Below are 22,157 nucleotides of genomic sequence, written 5' to 3'. Positions count from 1 at the left end.
CTGGAATCTGAGGATGTCCAGGAATATTGAGGGAGGGAAAGTTATGAGCTAGATGAAGGCCAGCTGCAGTGAAGCAGTTGTGTTTTACTGGTGGGCAGGGATGGTACTCATTTCAAGAGTCTGAGTCACTGGGAGAGCTGTCAGGTGGGGATTTGGGATGGAGCCCACCTCTGGGAGGGTGGTTGGCTACCTCCTTCCTGTGATTTCACGGTCCCAGAACTCTTCATCTTCAAGCTGACCTTATCCTTCAGGCTGCTGCTCTTATGGAAGTTTCTGAGTGTTCCCATAAGAAATTCAGGAAGAGCCTTAAAATTTTCAAACCATCCTTCTGGAAACTACTTTTCAAACCCAAAGTGAGCCCTATTCTCAGAAACTGGATGGAGAGCCTTCCTTTCTTGCCTATATTACAGATTCCCAGATGAGGGGTGACACTTCTGTGAGCCTCTGTCTGCCCCTCAGGTTTTGATGCAGCCAGGTGACCATTCAGACTCCCTGAGTGTCTGTAAGCTGAGGACCTGGGATAGGCCTAGGGAGGGTAAGGGACAGAGAGGATGAACCCCTGGCCCTGAGCAGCCCCTTCGATAGGAATCGGGGAAGGGATGGCAGATGAGGAGCAGATTTAAGTACATAGTAATGCAGTGTCTACCCATGTAAGGCAGTAGAGCCAGCAGGTGCCATATAAATGCCCCCGGACTTCAGAGAGAGGAGGGAGTCCTTCTAATTGGGAGGCTTTTGAAAGGCTTTGTAGGAAGAGGTGGGAATTGAGCAAAGCCCTGTGACATGAGTGAGAGGGGCAGGAGGGAGGGACACTGTCCAGGCAAGCAGACCAGCTGCAGGCAAAGTCGACCGCCCAGCAGGGCCATGACTGACCTGCCCAGTACCATGAGGAGAGCAGTCTGGCCGGCAAAGATGGCCATGCTAAATGTACTGAGAGAATGAGAAGGTGGTGGGGCTTAGATGTATGGCCACAGGCACTTCCCTCTCCCTAGAAAGTTCTTCCCCCAGGGCTGGCTGGCTCCTTGCACCATCCCAAACTCAGCTCAGGTGCCCCACCCTAGACCCTCCTTGAGCATCCCCAGCTCTCCCCAGCACGCTCTGTCCCCTTGTCCTGTTTTCTCATCTTGATTGCATTTCTCACCCTCTGAAGTCGGCTTTTCATTTGTTTGATTCATGCTGATTATCTGTCCTGCCCCACCCCCCAAGTCTATAAAGTCCAAGAGAACAGGGGCCTTACCTGGTTTAACTTCTGAATCTGCTGTCCCAAACACAGTTGGTCCCCAATTATATTTGTTAAATAAAAGAATGAAGGACTACTAAGGACACTGGACCCCAGACTTATTTCCCACTTACCAATGAATTTTTCTTTCATTCTATTCTTGGGCACCTTCAAGTGCTTGGTCTTAAATCGGAGGCTGCATGGGTCACAGGGAGGTATAAGAGTTGACTCTGTTCTCACCGACCTCACTGCCAAGTGGGGGAATTAATAACTTATTATTTGAAAGTGAGTTGATTCCCTCAGCAGACCATGGTGTAATCAAATCCCACTCTTCTCCCCTCCAGGGAAAGAGACAGGCATCAAAAGAATCGCCTCTGTTTCCAGTACGGTTCCCACTTTATTAGCAGGCCAGGCCCAAGCCATCTCTCTGCAGAACTGACCAGGACTGCCTTGGGGTTTGAGTGCATGGGTGCACTAATCGGAATTAATTTGTTAATGGCACTTGATCTGGCTTTCTGAATGGAAGTGCTGTTTCTAAAGGAAGCACCGCAGAAAGGAGGGGGCGAATATGCACCTTCCCTTTGGAAATCTAATTAATCCAGTTAGTACTGACTGTGTCATCTGCACAGCGGGAAGCCAATCTTTCACAGAACTCTCCTCTCTGGAGCTCCCCTTCCCATGGAAGGAAAACAGGGAAGCCACTTAGGATACAATTTTGGTGTGAAAATGAAAAATTAAGGCAGCTTGGGCTAGAGTGGAGAGTGAAGATGGAAAGACACGGGTGGGGTCTAGATAGGTTTCAAACTAGAAGTGACAATAAGGAAAAGAGGAATGAGCAAGAGTCCTAGGTTTTTGATGTGAGCAGCTGAGTAGATGGTGGTACCATTCACTGAGATGAGAACCAGGTGAGGGAAGTGGCAACAGAATGGAGAAGTCCTTTCCAAGTAGGTTAGGGCTGAGACGCTTTGAGTCAAGTTAGATTTATGTGTCTGGTGCTCAAAGGAGAGGTTGGTACAGAGGTATAAATTTGAGAGCCATCAGCACAGAAATGATATTTAAAGTCACTGACTTGGATGAGATCATCTGGAAATGGAAGAATGGGGCCTTGGAGGTCATGTAGAGAAAGATGCAAAGGGGATTGCGAAAGAGCAGCCTGTGAAGTCAAGAGGAAACCAGGAGATGAGTCACAAAAATCCAAGAGGGAAGGAGAGAGCCGCTGACCACGTGGGATGCTACTGAGAGCTCGCGGAAGAACAGGACAGAGAGGAAACCCTGGGCTTAGCAACCCTAAGTCATCCGTGACCTTCACCAAAGTCAGACTAGAGTGCTAGGAAGGGTGAATGGTTGTATGCTGATGGAAGCCATCCAATAGCAGGAGGGAACTGTTGATGAGACTATCACTGAGTAGAATCTTGAAGGGTGGGTGGTTCTTTTCAGACACTTTGGTACTAGAATGGAGCAGGAAAATGGGAGTGGTGGGAAGAGGATGGGGCTCAAGAACAGTGTTTTTAGTAGGAGAGGCAAGTGCATGGAAGTAATCCAGGAAGTGAAATTGTTAATTAGGAGAGAAGGAGACAAACAGAGGGGTGGAATTCTTGAAAAGGCAAAAGGAAATGGAACCCAGAGAATCAGAGGCCTTTGACTGGTACAGGGAAAACAGGATCTGGGCCCGAGGTCCACGGGGATGTGGCTGTGGTGGCAGGAATAAGAGGAGGTTCCTGACTAGAGGCTTCTGGCTTCAGATCCGCAGAGCCACAGCTATGCACCAAGAGAGGCGAGGATGGGACACTGGAGGCAGAAGAGAATACATGAAATAGCCTCTTGCAAAGTGGAAAAGACAGCCTACCCAGGAAACTCACTAAGATTCATGGACTGTGTGTCAAGCTCGTATTTGAGGGCTTGGGCTCATACATTTTAGAAGAATTAATTAGCATTGTTTTGCACCCCTCCCCCACTCCCATAGTGTTCAGGTCCTGAGGTTCAGGCAAGGAGAAAGTGGGTTGCTGGGTTCAGCCAAGGTTGGTGAGCATAACGGAGGGAGTGGGGGGCAGGTGTGGCAGGGGAATGACTATAATGTTGGGATCTGAACTGAGTAAGGAGATTCATTAGCTGCTCAGGCTGCCATAACAATGTATGACACACTGGGGGGCTTAGACAACAGCCATTTATCTTGCCCCACTTCTGGAGGCTAGAAGTCAAAGGTCAAGGTGTCAGCAGAGTTGGTTTCTTCTGAGGCCTCTCTCCTTGGCTCATGGATGGCTGTCTTCTCCCTGTGTCTTCACATCGTCTCCCCTCTGTGTGTGTGGATGTCTGTGTTCTCATCTCCTCTTCTTATAAGGACATCAGTCATGTTGGATTAGGGCCCCACCCCAGTGACGTCATTTCAATTTAATTACCTCTGTAAAGATCCCAATCTCCAAATACGGTCCCATTCTGAGGTACAGGGGGTTAGGACGTCAACTTGGGAATTTTGAGGGGACATAGTTCAGCCCATCACAGGAGGGAAGTGAAAGACAGGGGTGGGTGGTGGAGAGTTGAAATAGGCAGTGGGGCCCAAGGGTTTTGGGGCTGTCAGTGAGGTGAGACGTGTTGCAGTGGGAGGTAAGAGAGTGTGAAGCAGGAGTCAAGAGTGTGGTCAGGGTGCAGCATGCTTGAACTAAGCTTCAGAGGGGGTTGGCTCCTGGTAGAGGTACATCCCCAGATGTGATGGTGGGAGTGGGTACTGAGGTTAGACTGTCAAAAGTGAGAAGTCAAGGGGTTGAGAGAGGAGTATGCCAGCCAGGTCACACACACGGGGACGTCCAAGCTACCGGAAGTTTGGCCATAGTGCTGATGGGGAGGAAGAAGATGAGCCAGGAGCCCAGGTCATCATGGCCAGGCACTGTGAAGAAGTCAGTGGAGCCCAGCAGCAAGGAGGAGGATGTGATGGGAGGGATGAAAGCCTAACAGCTGCAGCTCCAAAGGGAAAGGGAGGAGGAGGAGTCATTTAGGAGCAGGAACAGAGAAGGGGAAGCTCTCTACCAATCTGGCTCCCTGGTGAGCGTGAGGGGACACAACAGTCTCTTAGGAGGGGTTTCAGGGAAGTGGACCCTCAGGGGGGCCACCCTCCAGTTGAGGCAGAAGGTGAATAGAATGCTTTCAGAAGAGGTTAACAACACAAGGGAATAGCCAGTCAGTCACCGTGAAGAGTCCAGGAAGGAGGAGAGGGGGAGGGGGGAGGGCTGTGTCCACACAGGGGACACTGGAACAGCAGGGGATGAGAGTGCCAAGGAAAGACCCAGGGATGGTGGTCATTGTTGCAAATGGTGCTCCCAAAGCCCTAACCTTGGGGAAGCCTCTCTCCTGGCTCCAGGAGCAGCTGCTGGCTGTGGTTATAAGGCTTGGGGGTCTTTCTGCCTCACGGTAAAACCACAGTTAATTCTGTGAAATGGGTTGAGCTTTCCGGGGTATCTCAGCTGAAGTCCCAAGGGCTCCACCTCCCTTCCTGGGACCCAGACAGAGACCCAGTCCATGGGCACTGGGCCCAGGCTGGCACTGTCCAGCAGGAGGCTTTAGCCATGCTGAGCTCCACTTGTCCTGATGGAGGCCTGGACCAAGGAGCCTGAACTCAGACAAAATCCACCCCTGAATTCTCACAGGGTCAGCTGAGACCCAGAGGGGCAGTTGATTTCATCAACCCACTCTCTTTCCAGAGATGGTCCCTTGATCCCCCAACCAGGATGGTTACCTCTGTGAACCCCCAGGCTGCCCAGCCCCTGACCCTCTGCCATGACATCAAGAGGGTGGAGCTCATGGAGGTCCAGTAACTGCCAATGGGGCACAGCCCACATGGAGTGCCCTCCAGGGAGGCCAAGGGCTACAAGACCTGCTGGAACCGTAACTGCCCCTGGGGGCTGCCAACTTTCTGGGGAGACCAGAATAAGCAGAATCGTTAGGGCAAGAGTGGACAGGATAAAACCAAAGGAGGGTCTCCATCAGGAGTCCTGCGGGAGTTTGGAGGCCTCACCCCTCTGCACGTCATAGCCCAGGAGGGTTTCCTGTGTCAAGTGGGACTAGAGGTAAACCCAGGTGGGTTGAGGTCGGTGGGACTGGGGCTAGATGACAATATCAGAATCATCTAGAGAGCTCCTAAAAAAAAACCCCCAAAAACCCAGATTCCTGGGTGCTGGTGATTTTCCAGTGGGACTGGAGTGAGGCCAAGCGATTTGTAATCTTAAAGCACCCTCAGGTGTAGCCCAGGTTGGGATCCACTTATTCAGGTATCAGCGGCTACTGTGCATGGAGGTTCCCCTTGGTGATGAGCCCTGTCCTGGATGCTTTCTGTCCCTATTTCCATCAGTCTTCATAATAGCCTATGAGGTGAGAATTTTATCCCTACAGAGCAGAGGACGCTGTGTCTCCCACACTTTGAGGGAGTCCCACCCTTACAGGTGGTAGGCGGCGGAGCCAGGACTGAATAGGGAACATCTGTCTCTCCAGCCTGAGATCTGCGGGGCCCGGTGGGCGGGGGTGGCATTCAGGCCTCAGGAGGGCCGTGCACATCCTCTCAGGACCTCCCTCCCGGCCCAACGCGAAGCTATGGCCTTCCCGAACCCAGGAGGAGCCAACACCGTTATCCTAGTCTGGAAATTTAATTAGACATCCAGCCCTGAGTCTGGAAGACTACAGTGCTTGTCAATTTGTAGGAAAAGGATGGCCAGCGCGGAGACACCTCCACATCACTCACCCACCGCAGCCCGCTGGCTTGCATGGGTGCTGCCGTGGAGAACCTGCGAGCAGACTTCGGAGGCATATGCCGCCATTTACACAGTCCCGTAAATATTTATCCCCAGCAGCCAATTAGAGCTGAGCCACTGCTTTCAAGGAGGGAACTGACAGAAAGTAGCTGTGCCTGCAGAAGGCCTCCTCGGTCATGGTTTACAAGAACCACTCGGGATGGGGCATTTTGCTCTTTAAATATTGTCATCCAGAGGTAGACAAGTCTGCTGATTTGAAAAACAATTGCACATTAGCAATAACAGCATGTCTGATTTAACTGGCCCAGAAATACCTCCTGGTCTCTTGAGGCTGAATGCTGTTTCTTGGGGCCAACCCCTCCCTACCACAGTGGAAGCATGAAGGCTTTTATGGATGAGAGCATCCAGGCAGGGAGAGGCATGTGGTCCAAGGCAGGAGGCCTGAGCTTGACCTGTGTCTCACTGCAGTCCCCTGGAGCCTGGTTTCCTAGGCCAGGATGTGGAAATAGTGGCCCCACCCGTGGATAGGACCAAGGGGATGCAAAGTTGGTGGCCTGGTGCCTGGCACACAGAGGGTGATCGCTAAGGGATAACTCTTATTAGATTGGGGGAAACACTGGGGCTGTTTTGCCCAAGCCCACAACCTCTCTGGAAAAATCCGGTGAACTGAAAATGGACATCTGTTGATGGTCACTGCCCTTGCAGTCAGTGACAGTGGCCCATGGCCTCAGACTGAATGGCCTATAGTCCTTGTGTGGAGCCCTAATGCTTATTGACTCTGGGGTGCTCTTTTGCCTCCCCCAGGCTCCTCACATACCACATGTTCTGTGGGCACACACTCCAGACACCTGTCCTCTTTCCTTTCTCTCTGGGTGCCATCTCTCTGGCCCTTGCTGTCCATTTCACGTGCAGCATTATGATATTTGGTTACAAGGCAGCTAAGAGGTTTGGGGGTTTTTTTTGTATCTCCTGACCTTCTCCACTTACCACCCCTCCCCTATAGTCTGGAAGTATGATAGCTCTTTATATCTGCCTTTGTGGGAAAGGTGGCTAGAACCCAGAGGAAAGAAATTCTTGGCTCCTGACTTTTTAAAAAAAATTAAATTAAACTTATTTGGAGATAATTGCACGTGCACTTTTAAGAAATAAACTCACCTGTACCATTTTCCCCCCGAATGGTAACATCTTGCAAATCTTACAATATCACAACCAGGACATTGACATTGATACAGTCAAGATACAGAACATTTCCATCCCCACAAGGATCCCTCTGTTCCCTTTATAGCCATACCCACCTCCCTTCCAGCCCCATCCCTCCTTAACCCCTAGCAATCACTAATCTATCCTTCATTTCTATGATGTTGTTTCAAGAATGTCATATAAATGGAGTCATGCAGTATGTAACCTTCTGAGATTGGCTTTTTCACTCAGTATAATTCTCTGGAGATTCATCCAAGTTATTGCATGTGTGAATAGTTCATACTGCATTCCACAGTATGGATATATCACAATGAGTGATGTAACCATTGAAGGATATCTGAGTTGTTTCTACTTTTTGGCTATTACAAATAAAGCTACTATGAACATATATGTAGAGGTTTTTGTGTGATCGTAAGTTTTCATTTCAGAAAAAAATGTTCAGGAATGAAATTGCTAGATCATATGATATTTGCATGCATAATTTTTCAAGAAACTGCTAAAATGTTTTTCAGAGTGACTGTACCATTTTACATTCCCATCAGCAACGTATAAGTGATCCAGTTTCTCTTCATCCTTACCAGCATTTGGAATTGTCACTATTTTTTTTTTTTTTTACCCTTCTGATAGGTGTGTAGTGATCTTACTATAGTTGTAATTTACATTTCTCTTATGACTAATGATGTTGAATATCTTTTTATGGCTAATTTCCCTCCATAGCTCATCTTTTGGGAAATATCATTTCATGTCTTCTGCTCATTTTCTAATTGGATTGTTTGGGGTTCGAGTTTTGGGTTTTGGGGTTTTCTTTTTCCTGTGAGTTCTGAGAATTGTTTCTATATTCTTTACTAGCCTTTTATTGGATATGTGGCTTTATATTTTCTCCCAATATGTAGCTTATCTTTTCATCTTCTTAACAGGGTGTTTCACTAAGGAAATGTTTTTAGTTTTGATGAAATCCAATTTATCAATTTTTCCTTTTATGAATCATACATTTGGCATCAACTCTAAGAATTCTTTGCCTAGCCTGAGATCCCAAAGATGAATTTCTCCTATTTTTTCCTAAAAGTTTTATAATATTGTACATTTAAGTTGACAATCCATTTTATATTAATTTTTTTATAAGATATGAGATTAAAAAATAATTTTTTATTTGGGAATAGTTGTGTTACAATGCTGTGTTAGTTTCTCCTATACAGCGAAGTAGAGTTCCCTGTGCTGTACAGCAGGTTCTTATTAGTTATCTATTTTATACATATTAGTGTATATATGTCAATTCCAATCTCCCAGTTTATCCCCCCCACCCCTCTTTCCCCCCTTGGTGTCCACAGGTTTGTTCGCTACATCTGTGTCTCTATTTCTGCCTTGCAAACCAGTTCATCTGTACCATTTTTCTAGATTCCACACATATGCATTAATATACGAGATTTTTATCCAAGCTTTTTTGAGGAGGGGTGCCTATGAGTGTCCAATTACTCCAATAATATTTGTTGAAAAGGCCATTCTTCCTCCACTGAATTACTTTTGCACCTTGGTCAAAATCAATTGGACATATTTGTGTTAGTCTATTTTGGGGTTTTCTGTTCGCTTCCATTGATCTATGTGTTCATCTCTCTGCCAATACCGCACATTCTTGGCTATGTAACTATGTGATAGGTCTTTAAATTGGATACACTGACTCCTCCAACTTTATTGTTTTTTAAAATTGTTTTAGCTTCTAGTTCCTTTGCCCTTTCACATAGATTTTATTTTATTTTATTTTTTATTATTTATTTTTTTTTTTGCGGTACGTGGGGCCTCTCATTGTTGCGGCCTCTCCCGTGGCGGAGCACAGGCTCCGGACACGCAGGCTCAGCGGCCATGGCTCACGGGCCCAGCCGCTCCACGGCATGTGGGATCCTCCCGGACCAGGGCACGAACCCGTGTCCCCTGCATCGGCAGGCGGACTCTCAACCACTGCGCCACCAGGGAAGCCCTCACATAGATTTTAGAATAATCTTGTCTATATCTACAAAAAGTCTTCTGAGATTTTGATGGGAGCTGTGTTAAGCTTGTATATCAGTTTGGGCGAACTGGCATCTTCACCCTGTTGAGTGTTCTAATGCGTGAACACGGTATGTCTCTCCATTTACTTAGATCTTTGATTTTTTGCATTAGTGTTTTGTAGTTTCAGTATATAGTCCTGTATGGTTTTGTTAGATTTACACTGGAGTACTTCATTTGTTTTGCATGATTTTTTTTTTTTTTTTTTTTTTTTTTTTTGTGGTACGCGGGCCTCTCACTGTCGTGGCCTCTCCCGTTGCGGAGCACAGGCTCCGGACGCGCAGGCTCAGCGGCCATGGCTCACGGGCCCAGCGGCTCTGCGGGATGTGGGATCTTCCCGGACCGGGGCACGAACCCGTGTTCCCTGCATTGGCAGGCGGATTCTCAACCACTGCGCCACCAGGGAAGCCCTGTTTTGCATGATTTAAATCACATTGTATTTTTAATTTTGGTGTTCCTGCCTTGTCACTGGTATGCAGAAATACAATTGATTTTTGTATGTTTATCTTGTACCTTGTGAACTTCTAACTCACTTATTAGTTCTGCGTGGGGTTTTTTCCTGTAGATTCCTTATAATTTTCTACATAGACAAATCATGTCATATGAAAATAGGCAGTTGTTTTTTCTTTCTTGTATGTTTCTTTTTTTATTCCTTTTCTTGCCTTTTTGTGCTGGCCAGAACTTCCAGTACTATGTTGAAAAGCAGTGGTAAGAATGGGTATTCTTTCTTGTTCCTCATCTTAGGGGCAAAGCATGCAGTCTTTTCACCCTTAAGTATGATGTTAGCTATAGGCTTTTTTTGTAGATGCTGTTTATGAAGTTGAGGACATTCCCTTCTATTCCTAGTTTTCTGAGATTTTATCATGACAAGATGTTGAATTTTGTCACTTACAGTTTATCAGTTGATATAATCATGTGATTTTTCTGTAGTCTGTTAATACAGTGGATTACATCAATTGATTTTCACATATTGAACCAGGTTTGCATCCCTGGAATAAGCCCCACTTAGTCACAGTGTATAATTCTTTTTATATGTTGCTTAATTCTATTTGCTGATATATCGTTAACTATCTTTGTATCTATATTCATGAGGGTTATTTGTCTTGTAGTTGGTTGTTTATTTTGTGTGTTTGGGGGTGGTGGCGGTGGTGTACTGTTTTATCTGGTTTGGGTGTCAGGGTAACATTGGGAAATGTTCCCGCCTCTTATATCATCTGGAAGAAATTGTGTAGATTGAAGTTAATTCTTCCCTAACTGTTTGGTAGAATCCTCTAGAACCATCTGGGCTTGGAGATTTGGGTGGGGAGGGGAAAGTTTAAACTTACAAGTTCAATTTCCTTAATAATTACAGGGTCTCCAGATTATCTGCTTCATATTTGGTGCATTGCGGTAGTTTATACTTTTTAAGGGATTGTCCGTTTCATCTAGGTTGTCAAATTTATGTCTGTAGAGTTGTTCATGGTATTTCTGAAAAGTTACCTTTTTGATATCTGCAAAATCCATAATGATGTCCCTGTTTAATCCCTGATATTGTGTCTTTTATCTCTTTTGTTTTTCTTCGTTAGTCTTGCTAGAGATTTGATTGATATTTGAAAAGAAACAGCTTTCTTTTCATTGATTTTCTTTCTTTTTTTCCCCTGTTTTCAATATCATTGCTTTCTGATCCTTGTTATTTCTTTCCTCCTCCTTGTTTTGGGTATTTTGCTTTTTTTCCCTAAGTTTTTGAGGTGAGAGCTTATATTATTCATTTGAGACTTTTCCTCTTTTCTGATGTCAGCAATTGTGCTATACATTTCCCTTTCAACAAAGCTTTAGCTGTGTCTCACAAATTTTCATATGGTGTATTTTTATTTTCATTTATTTCTATGTTTTTTTTAAAAAAATTTCCTTTAAGATTTCCTCTTTGACCCATGGATTATTTGGAAGAGTGTTGTTTAGTTTCCAAATGTTTGAAATGTTTATTTTTCTGCTGTTTTAAAAAATCTTGATTCCAGTGGTCAGAGAACACATTTTGTATGATTTCAATTCTTTTCAATTAGTTGACGGTGTTTTATGGCCTAGGATATGGTCTACTGTGGCATATATATTCCATGGGAACTTGAAGAGAATGTGCATTCTGCTGTTGTTGGGTGAAGTGTTCTATCAATAGATCCTGTTGATTGATGGTGTTGTTAAGTTCTTTTATATCCTTGCTGACTTTCTGTAGCTGTTCTGTCAAGTATCAAGAGAGGGGTGTTGAAGTCTCCAATACACTTGTGGACTTTCTGTAGCTGTTCTGTCAAGTATCAAGAGAGGGGTGTTGAAGTCTCCAATACACTTGTGGATTTGTCAATTTTTCCTTCAGTTCTGTTAGTTTTTGCTTCACATATTTTGCAATATGTTTGGTAGATACACATTTAGGATTGCTATGTCTTCTTGGTAGATTGACCGATTTTTTAAATGTAATATCCCTCGACATCTCGTAATTTTCTTTGCTCCAAAATTTACTTAATCTGATATTAATATAGCCACTCCTGCTTTCTTTTCATTAATATTTGCTGGATATGTCCTTTTCCACTTCCTTTCACCCATCCTATATCATTATATTTGATGTGAGTTTCTTGTAGATAGAATATAGCTTGGACATACTTTTGTTGGCCTCCTCATAGCCTCTAGGGGCTGGGAGTATAAAGATCACCCCATAAGCCATAGAGTAGAGAAGAATTTGAGAGGTGTGATGGCAGACTTCCCTCCCAAAAGGAGTTATGATTCCTTTATCTGGGGAGGAAAGATGCTCAGATGTGATTGACAAATATTTAGAAGCTGTAAGTGTCTGAGAAGGAACCCAGTGCCTCCATCTCCCAGACTATCTATTCCCAGGGAATAGATCCCAGAGGGCTCTATCCATCCCAGGTGGGTGTGTTGGGGAACAGCACCTGAGGAGTCTTCAGCCCTCTAAAGGCAGAGGTGCTGTGTTCACTTTGTCTTTGCTCACATTAGTCACAGTCTGGATGCTTTCAACCTCCAACAGAAGCTCCAGGGCCCTCCAAGGCCTCATGGCCTCTGGCGTTTCTGCATCGCCGAAGCTGTCAACTCCCCAGGCATGGGTGGCAGCTCCTCCTATTACTCAACTCCGACTTCTACCTATTAAGCAGGGGCTCCTTGAGGAAGATTGATTTACCACATTAAACGAGCCTCCATGTGCTCAATGAGGATGTCACAAGACAAATGGCTCCTGCCGTGTGCCTCCAGCCCACTGCCCCGTGTTTCCATTACATTTGGGCCAGAGTCATGGTGGATGAGTTTGGGTGTAGTTCATTTTCTGCCTTACATGATAAACTTGTCAGCATTTGACCAATCAGCTGCTTGTATGCAGGGAGTTCATTTGCAAGGCGACATGGCATCCCAGCTCTGCTGTCCTGCTCCCATTTCACTCTGTCTAATGAGCTAGGACCCAGTTCCTGTTGGTTGGTGCTGTGCTCCGGGGCCCTGCTCAACCTGCACGCAGTGGTGATAGTTCAGCCCCTCCTCAGGGGTCCCTCTCTCCCGCCTGGAGGTGGCTGGGGCACTGATGCCCAGGGAGCGGTCCTTTGTTGCTGCCAGCCTCAAGTCACCCGGCTGGGAAGGCGTGTGCCAAACTCCCACTCCTCTGCACAGAGGTGGCATCAGACCTGCTCCCCAGCCTCTGAGATGGACAGGCCTGCCGTGGGCTTCCTGGGGAGCTGCAGCCTGCCCACTCCACACTGGCCTTGGGGCTGTTTCATAGGCAAATACCAAGCCTGGGCTCTCAGAACTCACTGAGACATGGGCCAACGTGTGTAACATCGGGGCTGCCCATGGTCCCCAGGCCCAGGCCCTCCCCAGGCGGCTAGGCATCACTGACAAGCTCCACCCACAAGCCTGGGTGTCTACTGCCTAGCCTCAGAGCCTTTTCCAGCACTGTTATCTCCCTTCCTCTCCGCCTATTTGAATCAGACCCAGGCCTCGCCAAGGCCTCCCGTGCTTTGAAGTCCCCAGCCACCCTGATCCCAAAGGACCCCCAGATAGCACACAGTGCAGGGCCAGGCACCATGGCCATTGGCAGGGACTCCTACGGGAGCAGAGAGGGGCAGGGTGGGAAGCTTTGCAGAGAGTGAGGAATCCCTTTCCTGTCTCCATCTCTCCCCTGTCCCTTCCATCCCATGAAGCTCCATGCCCCAAAGGTAGTGGTTTCCTGACTTTCAAGGAGCTGGCTGGGCTCCTCTGAGCTCTCTCTCTGAGCTGTGCCCACAGATCTCAGCCTCACCTATCCATGCACACTCAAGTCCATTGCCAGCCATGGACACTTTCCTGTGCCCACCTGGGCTGGGGACCCAGGCCCTGCTCTCTGTGAGCTCAAAGGCGTGGGAAGAGGGGGCCAGATCAGGGCTCCTGGAGCTGGACTGTCGGTGACAGGGGTTTGGGGCGTGACAGGGTCACGCACTGTAGGGTCATACACGGTGCGGTAGGAGGTGGTGGTTACCTGGAGCGAGCAGAGGGTCCTCATCTGCCCTGAGCATGCAGCCGAGCCGGCTTGTTCTCACTGTGAGGTGTCCTGGAGGGCAGGAGGTCTCTGGGCTGCTCCCACCCACACCGGGCGCAGGGTCGGTACCATGAGAGGGTTAGAGAGCTTGGGAGGATTTGACCGGTAGAACTTTGATAGACAGAGAAGGAGAAGGGTCCCCATCCAGGGGGCAGCCTGCGTGATGGTGAGGGGATGAATGTGCACAGGTGACCAGGAGTGACAGGAGGCTCCTATGAGGTCCATGCAGGGATTCAGGGCAGGCGACCCGGAGGGGCAGCAGACGCGAGCAGTGGAGCCCAGGAGCCACGGTGAGAAGTTTGGATCCTTTCTTGTGGGCCGTAGAAGTTGTTTCAGGTCGAAGAGGATGATGTGGTGACTGTATCACACTTAAGGAAGGGCGGGAGGGAGTTCTCCATCCCCCAGCCAACCCCCACCACAGTGGTGTCTCGTTTGCTGTTCAGTCCCCAGGGCATGGCCCTAAACCTTGAAGTGGATCAGATGAGGCAGGAAAGTCCAAGAGGCCACGTGGAAGGTGATGAGTCATCCTGGACCCATAGGAGTCAAGAGGGATCCTAAACTCCCAGTGCTCCCCAAATCCATATTCCAGACAGGAAACGGGGAAGGAAGAGCCAAGGATGGGCTGGCTTGCTGGTTAGCCTCGTTCCCAGACTAGAAGGTCTCCTCTGAGAGACATTTCCTTCCCCCAGGATTTGCAAGAGGAGGGAGGAAGGGGATAGTGGGGACTGCAGACTCCTTTCACTCGAGGACGTCTGTGGACCCCTCTCATGAACCTGGAGAAATCACCCTGGCATGGCGGGGACTGCACAGGTGGCCTTAGCATCTGTGTGCCCAGTAGGTGTTGAGGAGACCCAGGGGAGGGTCTCAGGGATTGTCTCACTCGAGGCTGCCTATGCCAGGAAGGGAAGCAGCCCAGAGAGCCTGGGGTGAGGCCAAGAGGAGGGAGAAGCAGACAAGACTTTCTCGATGGCTGTTCCAGGCCCCTACCTAGACAGAGGAAAGGATGGGCAGAGTCCGGCTGTGGTCCTCACTGACAGCGTCAGCTGTGTACTCAGCCTCCCACTGACTGGGGAAGGTGCTGCTGTGCCTAGCTCAACCCATGGGCAGGACCTGGCTGGTGAACAGTGCAGGGAGACCTGAGCCTGAGGGGGTGGAAGGCGTACCTGCTCCCACACATTCCTTGGACTTCAGGAAGGCAGATTCCAGACGACTATGACATACGATGGGTATATTTCTTGGCTTCAGGCTCTGGAAGGAAAGAAGGCTCCAGAGCTGGGGGCTGGGGTGGGGGTGAGGACTCTGAAAAGAGATGTTCTGATTCAGCAGTCCCTGGGGTTCCAGTGGGAGGGGCAGGAGCTGTGGCTGCAGAAGCAGAGGGCTGCGTGTCCAGGCTCAGAATCGAGGGGCACAGAGCTGACTGCAGGAAAGAGCAGGGCCGGCACCCAGGACCAGGGCCCCCCAAGTGTCTGCGTCAATGCTGAGACAGAAGGGAGTTGGGAGGGGGCTCGACTGCCTTCTTGGAGGGATCTTCAGCCCCCAGGGTGTTTCTCTCTGACACAGAGAATAGCATTCTGGACAGGGATCTTGTACTTAAATACTTGCAGGGACAAGAGGGTTAAATAAATGAGAGAGGACTGGGGCAAACCAAGGGCACAGCTTCTCAGCTCCAGCTAATTCCTGAAGTGTGAAGATGTGAATCCAGTGTAACCAGACTGTATAAGTTAGTATTAGATTTGGCCACATGTGACTGAAAACCCAAAATAATAGTGGCTTAAAAAAATTAGAGATTTCTCTCTCTCTTCCTCATTCTCTCATGTATACCAGAACTGAGCCCTCCAGAGCTGATAGGTGGCTAGGATTCTTCCATCTCACCCCGAGGGTGTGGCCCGCAGCCTCCTGGCCCAAAACAGAGGCTAGAGCTCTGGCCATCACACCTGTGTTCCAGGCAGTAGGATGGAGGAAGGTGGAAAGAAGGGCAAAGAGCATGTGCTAGTTGTATTTAAGGAGGTTTCTTGGAAGCTGTCATATAGTGTTTCTAGATTTTGTTGGCAGAATTGAACACATGATTTCCCCCAGCTGTAAGAGAAGCCAGGAAATGTAGCTATAGTTCTGCTCATCCCTGTGCCAAGCTAAAAACCAGGTGTTCGATGACTAAAGGGGGTATGGATATTGGAATATGCCACGTAATTCCCCTTTGCTCCCAAATATCAGGCACTCCATCTTCTCATGCATAGAACACACTGGGGCTGGGGGAGGGGTGTAACCCTGCACCTCATCCAGCCCAGAGGTCAGGAGGTCTGGGTGATGTGCAGTCCTCGCCATCAGGTCCTGATGCCCGTGCGCCCTGTGTGGGATGGTAGAGAAAGAATACTGTCGTCACAGTAAAGACTCCTGATTGGGAGAAGGGATACACAGCAGCACACAGTCAGGTCCCACTGGGCAGGCTTTGTGAATCTTCCTGTGCTTATTGGAGGAAGCTGACTGGGACAGCCCATCTAGCCAGCCCAGCTCTATTCCGGGAGGAACTCCATACCCAGTGTCCCCCATGGAAAAGTCAAGCTCCCTTGGTGACGTGTCTCCTGCACAACTCCGTGGCTTTTAGATGAGTTCTACGTGCCTGAAACTGCCCCAATGATCTCATCTGGATATAGGTTAAGGGGCAACCTGGCCCTTCCACTTACTCTCTGCGTGGAAACAACAGCTGGGGTGATGGTGGTGGGAGGGGCCTGGGAGAGCAACACCCTCACTCCCTTACTTCCGATTTTCATGTGAAATTGACTAATTAAAATTTTTTGGCAACTAATGTTTGAAAATCACAGTTCAGGACAAATGAACTTGCCTATGTGCCAGATGTGGCCCGCAGATGTGAGTGGAGGATACCACTGGATGGGGGAATTGGAGCTCCTTCTCTGGCACAGGCTGGCCCGAGGGTCTAACGTTTTGGGGGAAGGTCCCACACCACCTCTTTTCATCCTGGCAGGCAGGACCAGTGACCTCACACTGGGGTCAGAACTGGCTACAACTGAAGGGCAGGACTCTTGCAGGGACCCTGAGGGTGAGCTGGCCCCTGGGGTTAGCACAGAAGCTCAGGACAGTCAGGCTGACTTCCCGGCCCACCCCCTGGGGTGGTGGGGGACTCAGGACTGGCCTAAGATCTGGGTGTCCATACGTGTGTCCGCCTGTGGCGTGTGGGGGCTTTGCAGAGGGGACCCCAGGCCCGGGGCAGGGCAGGTGCTAAGTAAGGCCGTGCTTGCCTGCTCTGCAGACTCCACCAACAGGGACTCTCTGGATATGATCGAGCGCTGCATCTGCCTGGTGTGCCTGGATGCCCCGGGAGGCTTGGAGCTCAGCGACACCAACAGGGCGCTCCAGCTCCTCCATGGCGGAGGCTGCAGCAAGAATGGGGCCAACCGCTGGTACGACAAGTCCCTGCAGGTAAGACTCCCCCTGGCAGGGCCAGTGGCGGGAGCCGCCTCGTGCTTACATCCAGCAGACTCTTGCTGGCCTCTGCTGCCCAGGAGGCTGCATCTGGGGCCGAGGGAGCGGAGGAGATGTGCCACTGGTGTCAAGCCCTGGACTGGCCAGAACTCTTCTCAGGAGCAAGTGGCCAAACCCAGCTCCAACCCCCTAACCTTCCTGCAGCCCAGCCTAGGGGGCCTCTGGGTCAGACCTGGGGCTCATTCCCCATCTCCCATCACACACTGTAAGGTGGGGCCATACCAGGGGCTCCCATCAAACAAATCCTCAACACATTCAGCAAGAAAGCACATGAAAAGCTGCTCAACACCACCAATTATTAGAGAAATGCAAATCAATACTACAAGGAGGTATCACCTCACACCAGTCAGAATGGCCGTCATCAAAAAATCTACAAACAATAAATGCTGGAGAGGGTGTGGAGAAAAGGGAAGCCTCTTGCACTGTTGGTGGGAATGCAAATTGATGCAGACAGTATGGAGGTTCCTTAAAAAACTAAAAATAGAGCTACCTTATGATCTCGCAATCCCACTACTGGGCATATACCCTGAGAAAACCATAATTTAAAAAGACATATGCACCCCAATGTTCATTTCAGCACTATTTACAATAGCCAGGTCATGGAAGCAACCTAAATGCCCATCAACAGATGAATGGATAAAGAAGATGTGATACATACATCATCTAGGGTGTTGGGCCATGGACCAGGGTGGGCCATGGACCGGTGTCTGGCTGCAGCCTGATAAGAAGTGGGCCACACAGCAGGAGGAGAGCGGTGGGGGAGTGAGCAAAGCTTCATCTGCTGCTCTCCATCGCTCCCATTACCACCTGAACCATCCCCCTGTCCCCCCAGTCCATGGAAAAATTGTCTTCCATGATATTACTCAGCCATAAAAAGAAACAAAGTTGGGTCATTTGTAGAGATGTGGCTAGACCTAGAGACTGTCATACAAAGTGAAGTAAGTCAGAAAGAAAAAAACAAATATCGTGTATTAATGCATATATGTGGAATCTAGAAAAATGGTACACATGAACCTATCTGCAAAGCAGAAATGGAGACCCAGACGTAGAGAACAAACATATGGACACCAAGGGAGGGAAAGGGAGGGTGGGGTGAATTGGGAGATTGGGATTGACATATATACACTACTATGTACAAAACAGATAACTAATGAGAACCTACTGTACAGCACAGGAAACTCTACTCAGTGCTCTGTGGTGACCTAAACAGGAAGGAAATCCAAAAAAGAGGGGCTATCGGTATACATGTAGCTGATTCACTTCTCTGTACAGCAGGAACTAACACAATATTGTAAAGCAACTATACTCCAATTTAAAAAAAAAAGAATCATGTCTGATGCCTGAAGATGTCAGCTTTTCTGAATTTCCGTCACCCTGGCCTGGCCATTTCGATACACCTCCCTTCATCCCTGAGGAGTAGGGTAGCCCAGCATCTCCACAGAAGAAAAGTCATAACACAAAACAAAACCATTCATATATATACTTATAAAATTTATTTTTATTTTTGGCTATGTTGGGGCTTCGTTGCTGCATGCGGGCTTTCTCTAGTTGCGGCAAGCAGGGGCTACTCTTGGTTGCGGTGTACAGGCTTCTCATTGCGGTGGCTTCACTTGTTGTGGAGCACGGGCTCTAGGCACACGGGTTCAGTAGTTGTGGCACGTGGGATCAGTAGTTGTGGCTCGTGGGCTCTAGAACTCAGGCTCTATAGTTGTGGCGCATGGGCTTAGTTGCTCCACGGCATGTGGGATCTTCCCGGACCGGGGCTCAAACCCGTGTCCCCTACATTGGCAGGCAGATTCTTAACCACTGCACCAACAGGGAAGTCCCTGTTCATATAGTTTTCATTCACGTGACATCAGCCCAGAAATAAGACATTCACTTTCGCCTGGAGAAAAATACTCACACAGATGAGGATGAAGATTGGGCCATTCATTCCCATCCCCCATTCTCTTACCCCAGCACGCCAATCCTGTATCTAATCTTATTTGTAAAGCCCCTGCACTTTCACAATGACCATATTAAGTAGCACGCAACCATCTGTATGTTTTGATTTAGCATCACTCACACTGGTAAGCATTTCTAGGCCGCCTCTCGTTTTTCTCCCTCTCTGTCCCCTACATTCTGCAGGTTATCCTTTTTATCGGTTTGCATATTGATTCTTCTATTTCTGCTGAGTTCTCTCCCTGCTGCGCTGGCTATTTAGCCTCCACCAGTGGTGCTAATGGCTTGTAATCTTTCATGGAGCAGCTGTGGGATTGAAATGATATAATGGATGCACAGGACCTGAAACATAGTAAACCTTGGTAGTGGTTTTTAAAAGGTACCATTTTCCCCCCTTTCTTTTAGTGACAGGGACAGAAAAGCACGAATGTGTGAGTGGGCACAGCCCTCCCCTCCTGCCTCACATGGATGACCATGCCCACCTCTGGGCTCTTTTTGCAGGCAGGACAGATTATCAGGGGAGCTGGAAAAGCCAAACAGGCTCCATGAACGTGAACTGAAAAGTTCAAGAGCGAGACTCAGGACAGAAAGGCAGGGGACACAAAGAGAGAGAGAAAAGAGCCTGCAAGGGGTGAATCTTGAGAGAAACTCTGCGGGAAGTGTGTTTGCTTGAAGAATGGGAGAAAAGATTCGGGCAGCTATGAGATTGGAGGAAACAGGGAGACAGCTCAGAGGTGTGCTGTGCCACAGTTCCCTGGATGGTCTCATAAAGACTTCAGTAGCTTGTTTATTTGTTTGCTTGTTGGTTTGTTTGCTTATGGATGACAGGCTAGTACCTCTTGAGTGTGATGCTGTGCTGAGGTGGACCTCAAGGCAGCCCCACTTTATTCAGGTTATGCTTTTAAGAATCAGATCTCTTGGGCTTCCCTGGTGGCGCAGTGGTTGAGAGTCCGCCTGCCGATGCAGGGCACACGGGTTCGTGCCCCGGTCCGGGAAGATCCCACATGCCGCAGAGCGGCTGGGCCCGTGAGCCATGGCTGCTGAGCCTGTGCTCCGCAACGGGAGAGGCCACAACAGTAAGAGGACCGCGTACCGCAAAAAAAAAAAAAAAAGAATCAGATCTCATTCTTCTCATTATTTTCTCCTAGTCCTTCTGTACACACTGAGTATGTCCCTTTTCCAAGTCAACTAAATCCAGCCTTCGTATAGTCATAAAAATCATAAGTCATCTTCACCGTTCCCGTGGGCCTTTCGGATGCCTTCTCTCTAATCCTCACATCAATCTGGTGAACTGGGCCTTATTGGATCCATTTTAAATGAGAGCAAACTGAAGCCAGAGAGTTGAAATGTCTTGTCAAAGCTCTCCCAGCTGGCAGGCGGCAACCACAGAACTGGAATCAGGGTCCCTGACTTGAAGCCCAGGCAGCAGTTAATGGGGCATCCTCCGTACACCTTTCTTTCACTCCCATCAAGGGATATTTTATTTCTCCCTAGGAATCTGCACACCATCCAAAATGGATCATTATCTTTCATTACTCATTTAACAAAATTATTAAGCACCTACGATGGGGCGATCTTGGGAATAATATCAGTGGTGGCCAAACACACAGGGTCCATCAGACACATAATCACACAAAGCAGACCAGGATGGTGGCCCTGATGTGCACCATGAAAGGGAAACAAGGCTAACAGGAGCCTAAGGAGCTTGCCCAGGACCTGAGGAGAGTGTGTACAGCCCCCGCGTGAGCTCTTAGGAATCGCTGGGCTACTTGAGCCAGGGAGCTTTGGGCTCCACCTTCACTGCCTGGGGCATTTCTGGGAAGGAGGATACACCGTTTAGAGCTGTCTTGAGGCTCCCATACTCTCAGGCTATGGCAATTGCATGCAGCGTTCTTTTCAGGAAATGATGTGCTTTGGGGTCCCTAGAGGAGAGTTTCCCCCTGAGAGGTAGGGGCAGAGGGAGAATGCGGGGTTCCTGACCTGGGGCCAAGGGGCTGGTTTGAAATATTGACTGTCCCAGAGGTCCACTCACTTCTCTTTCCTATTGCAGTTTGTGGTGGGACGAGACGGCACCTGTGGCGTGGTCTGCGAACACTCCCCTTTCGACGGCATCGTCCTGGTGCAGTGCACGGAGCATCTGCTCAAGCACATGTGAGTCTGGGAGCAGGGCCCCTCCCGAGCAGCCAGAGGAGGCAAAGCCAGACTGCCAAGCAGCCGCCAAGCTAGGCCAAGAAAAATGTGGGCGGCCGCCGGGGGGCCACGCTAGTGTGGAAAGTGTCTTAGCAAAAGAGGACTTTGAAAACCAACCTAAACAAGGCATCATATGCTTTATCGGTCATGGACAGACGGGGCAGACTGAACGACAGGTTAGGGGCAGTTAGGGCAAGGCTTGGCCAAGAATTCTCAGCTTTAAAGGAACATATGCTTTGGTCCAGGGAAGTCCAGGTCGATGTCTTGCTTGTCCAGAGTCAGGGCTGGGCCTGCTGTTGACCCAGCACAGAGGGGAGGTCTCTGAGCTGCACCTCTTTCCTTTCCCTTGGGCTGGGTCTCTCTCTCCAACTCCCATCCTGGACAGACTGAGTACTTTTGTGTCCCTTAAACACACCGGGTTCCTTCCTCCACTCACAATTTTGCTCATTCTATCCTTCTAGGATCTTCTCCCTGAATCTATAAGTTCTTCCATGATTTAGGAACTCTTCAGGATCACTGAAAACCTCGTAAACAGAACAACACAATTTGCTTGTTCCATTTGTCCCCGAGTGTTTTTTAAGAGTTAGTGGTGTAGCGTGGTCAAATGGAAAACGTGAAAAGAAATACTGGGCTTTGGAGTCAGGTGGAACCGGATGGAATTCTAGCTCTGCCACTCACTGATTTAGGTGGCCTCTCTGAGCTTCAGTCCATCTGTTTCATGGTGTGGGGGGCAAATCAAACTCCAACAGCTAAGATGACTGCAGCACAAAGAAACAAGCTGCCCGCAGCCCCCCCG

General features: G+C 48.8%; 1 protein-coding gene across 1 annotated transcript in view; it reads left to right on the top strand.

Moving 5' to 3' along the window:
• CHAT (choline O-acetyltransferase) overlaps positions 1–22,157 on the top strand; it is a 50,124-nt gene that overhangs the window by 14,734 nt on the left and 13,233 nt on the right. The window contains exons 8-9 of the mRNA XM_059052498.1: positions 16,998–17,167; positions 21,222–21,322. Of these exons, the coding sequence (XP_058908481.1) occupies positions 16,998–17,167; positions 21,222–21,322 (271 nt within the window). The remainder of the gene's footprint in view (positions 1–16,997; positions 17,168–21,221; positions 21,323–22,157) is intronic.

Source organism: Kogia breviceps, chromosome 2 (assembly GCF_026419965.1).
Source record: "Kogia breviceps isolate mKogBre1 chromosome 2, mKogBre1 haplotype 1, whole genome shotgun sequence".
Taxonomy (NCBI): Eukaryota; Metazoa; Chordata; class Mammalia; order Artiodactyla; family Physeteridae; genus Kogia; species Kogia breviceps.
This window is presented reverse-complemented; position numbering and strand designations above follow the sequence as displayed.